The 7,680-nt window shown below is 42.4% G+C and overlaps 1 protein-coding gene across 1 annotated transcript; it reads left to right on the top strand.

The window, feature by feature from the left end:
* Nucleotides 1-4,493: 4,493 nt before the first annotated feature.
* On the top strand, nt 4,494-6,250 carry LOC103636028 (uncharacterized). Its single transcript, XM_008658394.2, has 2 exons — nt 4,494-4,727; nt 4,839-6,250. The coding sequence occupies exons 1-2, from the start codon at nt 4,691-4,693 to the stop codon at nt 5,978-5,980; spliced, it is 1,179 nt and encodes a 392-aa protein (XP_008656616.1). The 5' UTR covers nt 4,494-4,690; the 3' UTR covers nt 5,981-6,250.
* The last annotated feature ends 1,430 nt before the right edge of the window (nt 6,251-7,680 follow it).

The raw sequence follows: 7,680 nt of genomic DNA on the forward strand, positions 1-7,680 counted from the left end.
TTCAAGCTCGCGACTTTCATTTGCGATTATTGGTTCAGCCTCGATTGCATTTATCAATGACCCAATAAGAGAGCTTAAAACACTCATGCCTAGGACTTTGTTTTGGATCCCTTTGCAATCTATAGAGGCAAGATAGGTGTCGACACATTTGTCTCCCACATTTAATAATGATCTCCGTTATTTCCCAAAATGAAAGATTCATTGTCCCGTATTCCCAGCACAGTGATATTGCACGCATTGCTAGAAATTTCATCATCAAGATGAACCTCTTCGTGAGGCAAATCACCATCAGGGTGAATTAATCGGAGGAGAGTTATTACAGACCACGTGAATATGCAATCAGAACATATGCTTTGACTAAGGTCGATGGATCATATTCGCGGGCGTCCCCGCAGAATAGATCAAATGCCAATAAGTCAAATGTGGATATGATATTAATCCCGGGTATATCCACATCTACATCAAGTAGAAGCATTCAAACCAATATGGTTACTCCTCAACGATTTCTGGCAAACTCCATATACACAGGAGTACACACCGAACGACAGGTTCAGTTTGGCTTTTGTGCGTTTAATAGAATATTGAGGCATTACACTATATGGGCATTCCTCCCCCTAATGCCGAGATGTTCTAAAAGCATACAGATAAAATCCCCAACCACAATCATCCAGTTGTGGCCAATGTATGCTATTGTGGTGATTTATTTGGGAAATCTTATGCACATTATAGATAGGGGTTTTATGCAGTGAGCTTTGGACTTAGATTAATGTAGTGGCATGAATACTACATATGTGTCCTTCACATAAAGGGTTAGTCTCAACATCCAGCGAGACACGCAACAACAAGTTGCTTCATGGTTACAATTCTGCAAACTTATTGTTATTATTACCAAATGCACAGTCAATCATTAAGATTTAGACTAACATGCACAACACTATTTTATCCATAAGGCTTCTTCAGGGGCTCATGAATACCATTCGTCATTTGGAGCCATTAGTTGACTTCAGATCAACAAGTAAAATGACCATCAGGGTCTAACGCTCACAAAGACATTCACTGGTTGCATTGTGCTTTGAGGCACATAGGAAAATGTGTGTTTATATTGGTAGTAAAGTGCACGACATCATGCCAATGCTGCCAAGCAGAGACTTTTATATGCAGAGATGTATAGTCCAGCTCGTTTTATTATTGCCCATGGTTTACCCAATTACTCATACCGTTCTGAAATTGGGTATCGATTTATGCAACATTTTTAGGTATTGTAATTTTGAGAGAGAATTTATAACAATAGTTATTAATTTGTGGTGTTGCCAGCAGGGCAAACATTTCTCCTCATATTATATACCAAATTGTTCTATATAACATTATTTCGATCTCTTCATTGTTCAGCAAAAAGAGAAGCTTTGAAATAGAACAGACAAGGCCAAGAATTCATTTTATCTGGAAAAAATCACCATATAAGTAGCTTTTCATGAAACAAATGATGATAACTGCTTGGCAAGAACGAAACAAGACTGGTATCCGCCTAGGATCCGTCTTCAACAACAGATAGTACTACTCGCATACGAAGAAATCATCAGGAGTAGAGAGGATACAACAGGTCTCTACAAGATCTTCATATTTCTATCACAAATTATCATCACTAATAGTCTAGTGGTCAAGACATATGACTCTTCTGGCTTCGAGGACCAAGGACATATTAATGTCTAATTTAGCTTCAAGCTCTGTGGTGAGTGGGATTTCATAGTTATTTGTCTACTCTTCTCACTTCTTGTAGATCAGAGGTAGATAATGGTAAGCATGCCAAAGGGTGCAATTTAGTGTAGTTCGGCTACATAAACACTAGGTTTGTGTCCATTCAGGATCGACCTTTACCATTTAGCTTACATTGTATACCAAACTTGTCAAAAGACTATCCCGAGTTAATTCAGCAACTACGGGTATTCACAATTTTGAGAGATGTATACAACACAAGCATAAAGGTCCTAGATAGGACGAGCAAAGTGGTTCGACGGGAACACACCATAGTTTTCACACCAACATAGTGCAAATTTTCTCAGAATAACCTCTCAGTATACTCGCAACTTCGTGTTGCTAGCGGTTACATGTCCTTTTATCTCATAGTTTGCTTCATGGCATTCAGCGACAAAGAGAGAAATATGCTAACATCTGGTTGAGCAATGTATGACTGAGATTTCTAGCCTTTATTCATTTGATAAGGTCTCTTTGCTTACTAACAGAATCCCATGTTGTGATATCTTTTATGCCAAAAAGGCTTCATGCATTAATATTAAATTTCTTCAGGTTACTTCGGGTAAAACTTTATGCGTGAGAAGAGAGCAGAGAATTAACTTATCTGTGTTCTATATTATTTTTATTTAATTTTCCAGATTATTCAAGCACTATAGAGCTTGATATAGTTGTTATGGCCACTTGGCAATATAAATAAATATATGATGCCACACAACACAATCAAATAAAATATAGAGTTAAACAACATTGTTTACAAATGTTACACTATGCTGTGACTTTAGGGGCTCGAATAATCCACCACATTCCACGCGAGTACAAGCTCTAGCGTATCTGGTGTCAACGTGTGCACGACCATCAGGGGTACGACAACACAACAAGCCTTCGTAACAAGCGCAACAGGCGCAATTGTGACTCGATAGTCGGTGTACAAGATAAGTCCACGCAATGTGCGCAACAGGCGCAATTGTGACTCGATGATCATGGCAGACGAACCGTGCCTGCAGGGCATGCGAAAAATACGTGACTCGGTGGTGGCAGTCCGACTCAACGGGAGTGGTCCGACTAAGTGAGAGTGCAACATAGCAATCACATGACGCAACCAAGTTCGTACGACACAAATAATGTGTCATGTTGCCAGGGCGCATCCAATATTTAGCCAATGCCATAACTTAGCCAATTAATAATGCAGCCTGATCAACGTGTCCGAGTACCCACTATATAATTTAATCGCTCGATGTGAGTCCAAAAGTTCAACATAATATAAATATTTAGAGCGATTTAAGTATGTACAATATAGCCTTCATATGTATTTTAATTTTCTGCTAAGTATCTACTACAGGAAATAAAAAGCAGAAACAAACACATCATGTGAAAAAGGCAATTTCTCATATTTAAGCATGTATTTTTCTACTAATTATTTGTGACAGGAAATAATTAATTAATTAAGATGAAAATGTAACATAAAGCATGATTTTATTCTGTTTGTTAATCGTAACAGAAATAAATAGAATAAAAACATTTTCAGTTGCGTAGAAAATGGATCACCAGTGCATGCATGCGGCAGTAGTAATCGGATAATGCTTCGTATGATTACTCTCTTTTTTTTTAACCCAGCCACCATTTTCGGATCCGATTTCTTTCATGTCAAGCATGCAGCCATGCATGTGGCCACATGCATGTATGCTTTGACCGAGCAACTTAAGGAAATGAAAGAGCTGGGAGCCCCACTTGCACAGGCACAACCGCACAACCTCGGCGAGGTGCGCTTCTAGGACGGCGACGTTGGTGATCGTGAATCATAGCGCTTGGACTGCAGGCCCGAGAAGACCTCCTTGAGGTCGATGACGCGAGTCATAGCGCGGACGCAGAACTATTGGTGCCGCGAACCCGCCGATGATGATGGCACCTTGCCCACGACGATTGTGCACATTCCTTTCCACTGTTTCGCAAGTGCCGGCTACGCGTTGCCAAACCACGCAAAGCAAAACCGCCGCCGCCGCATCCATTCGATGGAGCGGGGGCCACAACCAACACGATCGGGCGCGCGTCATGCGGCTAGGAAAGTCGTCGCCGATTTCTTTACACGTGAACAGTTCCCGCGAACATCATCCAATTTACTAACAGAAAAATTATACCTTTCGATTGTTTAGAGAAAACATCGAAGCCTGTCGTGTAGGACAGTTCGGCTGGGCCGGAGGACCTGCCGGTTTGACGGGGAGTTGATGCAGATCCGATCTCGCAGCAACGTTGAGGTAGAGCGTGCTGATAACGTGTTGAGAACTACGTTACCACGGATCACCAGATCCGCTCCCTTCCCTTCTGTCAGCAGTAGAGGCGCAAGAAGATGTAGAGAACCCGTTTTCCTTTACCATAAGCACGACAGAGGAAACACACGAGACACTGGATATAGAGTTGGGCCTCTGGCTTCTTTCTGATCTCTCCATTATGAGGGGTGTACAAGTTCCTTATATAAAGATGTGAGACCCCTCAGGTGCAAAGCAGATATTTGCCCACATAACTCTAACTAGGGTTACTTAACAGTCGAGTGCGAGTGGGGAGTGGGGCTACGGTGGGCCGACCTACCGCTAATTTGTAGCGGGCCGGTTTCTAAACCCATCAGCCACCGGGCTGTGGCCGAACTAGTCCAACGAGCTCAGATAGCTGTTGAGCCCGACATGCTCTCCGGGCCGGGCTGAGCCCAGACCCGTGTTAATACGTGTTGTGCCGGGTTTGTCCTAACGCCCGTCCCTAGCCCTAACGCCCGTCCGCTTCCGTCGAGCCGCCGAGAGGTCAGGTCCTCGCTCCGCTCCGCTCGTCGCCCCGTCCGTCTCCATCGAGGACTGCCTCCGCAGAGCTCTTATTGATTGCAGGCTGCGGACATTCCAAAGAAGTTTGCCCCGACCATTGGCATTTTTGTGGATCACCACCACGGGTACGTATGAGTGGCGACACGGAGCGCCGTCGCTCCGCCACTGGTACGTTCCAACACCTTTTCCCTTCTTATTTTGTTTTTCCCTTCTTATTTTGTCTAGTCCCTTTTAACAAGGCTTGAACCCTAGCTTACGACTGACACCCTTCTGTATTAGGGCGTAAGTCAACTGTGTCGAGGTACAAGGTGGTGAAGTTCGACCTTAGCAAGACGATTCAGTCCGAGAAGTTCGAAGATAGGCGTACCTGGGGCATCTTTGTTGAAGGTCGGAACGCGGTTTCGGTTTTGGTGGCCATTAACAATGTATCCACATTCATTCATGGCCGTAATTTAGATTGGCGATGTGTGGATACATTTGATGAGCAATACATGAAAGATAAAATCCGTAGTTTGATCACGGATAGGCAGCGACTATCACAGATACGCAAGGAAGTACAAAGTATCCCTGAAGATGACATGAAAGCATTTTTTGATGTGATTAGTAACATTCGCAAATTCACACTCAGTCCACGTTTGACTGGCCCATCAGCTTTTGAAGTGAATCAACCATATATGCTACTTTGTCATCTTTTTACCCCTGTGTTTCATGGTTGGGTTGTAAGCCCTGAATTGAGCAGCTATGATGCAATTAAAGGGTTCACTCGTGATGAGTTGATACAGTATTGCAACGCGCTGATAGCCTTAGAAGGTGAGTCAGACAATGTGAGAGTTATTCGAGACTTATTGAATGATTCAGATCAGCTGCTGACAGCTTATGGCTTTGATTGCCTGGTTCAGGAGATGAGAGATGACAAGTTTGGATTATTTTTTTGGCGTAGCAGATATGATGTAATTCATAAGCATGACGGAGATCTTTTTTTACTGGTTTCTGATGAGAGGGTTCGCAGTGAAATGCCCCAGGCCACTTGGATGTTATTTGAACAATCTCCAGAAAGCAGCATCTACTTCACATCAGAATATCTACCTGTTGAAAACCAATACAGTATTGACAGAGCCAGAGAATGGCACCAGCAAAAGCTTCAGCAAAAGACTTCGAGCTCGTTAGAGACAGTGAAGAAAGCTAAAAAGAAAAGGAAGAACAAGAAATCAGCAATGGCGAGCAAAGAAATACCTGAACAAGGTGGTCCGAATGTTGAAGATGTGGTTGTTGCTGTCAGTATCAGTGCTGAGCTTCGAAATGAAGGTCAACCAACAACAACAAGGGAGATGGACAATCCTAAACAAGGTGGTCTGAATGTTGAAGATGTGGTTGCTGCTGTTAGTGTCAGTGATGAACCAACAAGGGAGATATTTAACTAATCAAACTTACAAGACCTAATGTAGCAGATCCTCATCCTAAATATTTGTATTTTTTGTTCAGCATTTCTGCAGATTTGAAGGAAGCGGCTGTTAAGTATCTGACAATGAACGGATTGGACTCTGTTGATGTTGAGTTGAAAATAATCGGTCTCCCTGAGCCGAAAAGGTTGGCCTGTTGACAAAATTGATAAAAGTCCATTGTGATTAATGATGTACATGGTGATAAAATTGTTTGTTAGACAAATTGATAAAAGTCCATTGTGATTAATACGATGCACATGGTGATAAAATTGTTTGTTAGACATATCTCTGTCTATATGGATAGATCACTACATATATATGGCTAATGCATGGTCTGTGATGCCAGCCAGCTATACATGGTAGTATTTGTTATGTTAGTAGTTTTTTTTTCTAGTGCGTAGGAGAACTGTGCATCTTAATAAATTAGAGAGAAGGAAAAAGGTCTTACAACCAGGAGGGGGCAAGCTAGGCCCCCAAACACATAGGAGGTGCATTATAAATTAGGAATCTAATTCGACCCGATGACATTAAGAGCTTCAACTAAGCCTCAATGAATCCAATTCGACCCGATGACATTAAGAGCTTCAGCTAAGCCTCAACTCTCAAGATACTTCGCTCCAGCCATCACCCAATAAACTAACTCATCTAAAAAACTTCTTTGCACTTTGCTTATGGAAGGTGATTCCACATCAAAGAGGATCCGGTTCCTTTGTAGCCATAAGCACCATGTTCCAAGAATAATGGCACTGATAAGCCCCTGTTTCTTGTCCTTGCGTACCCGGTTACACACTATTCTTCACCATTTTGAGAAAGACACTTCATCGTCACTAGGAGTGAGATGTCCTAGGCCAAAAGGAGATAAAAAATTGTGCCAAAATTGACGAGCAAAAACACAAGTAGTCAGGAGGTGTTGAATTGTTTCTTGTTATTGATCACATAGAGGACAAACTTCCGGATGAGACAGCCCTATCATTTGAAGCCTATCAGCTGTCCAACACTTATTTCTCATTGTCGGCTAGAGGAAAGTTTTGCATTTAGGAGGGTCCTAAGTCTTCCATAGTCTCTTCCACGACTCAAAGTAATGGAACCAAAGAATAAAACATAAGGTCTAGGCAATGTGCTGCACATGGACTCTAAAATAGTGTTGGAACCCTCTCCATTAGAAGCCTACCCACTGCCTTGTAGTTGGCACCATTATCGATGATAACTTGAACAACGTTCTCCTTTCCACGGCCCAAAATACTGAGAATTCTTAATGCAATGAGGGAACAACGGCTCGATGTTGGCTCACAACATCGTGCGAAGCTATGGGAGCACAAGATGGGCGGATCATGACATTGTGCGACTAATGTTAAGGTCCTTTATCTTTATTGATCCTAATCTTGTGAACCTTATTCGTGAGAATCCCAAGTACATAAAGATGTCGCCCAAAGAAATTCTTGTCAAATTTGTGAGCGGGCAAATGATGACAAGGAGCCTAGGTATGTATAGGGCTGAAAACGAGCCGAGTCGGGCTCGGCTCGTCCACTCAACGAGCTGAAGGAGGAGGCTCGGCTCGATGTTGACTCGCGAGTCGGCTCAGCTCGACTCGCGAGTTGCACCTTGATAAATAATATTGCATTATACAGTGATTTTATAGTATAAAATTTTAAAATATAGTCAACATTCAACATTATAAG

This window comes from Zea mays, chromosome 8, assembly GCF_902167145.1.
Source record: "Zea mays cultivar B73 chromosome 8, Zm-B73-REFERENCE-NAM-5.0, whole genome shotgun sequence".
In the NCBI taxonomy this organism is placed as follows: Eukaryota; Viridiplantae; Streptophyta; class Magnoliopsida; order Poales; family Poaceae; genus Zea; species Zea mays.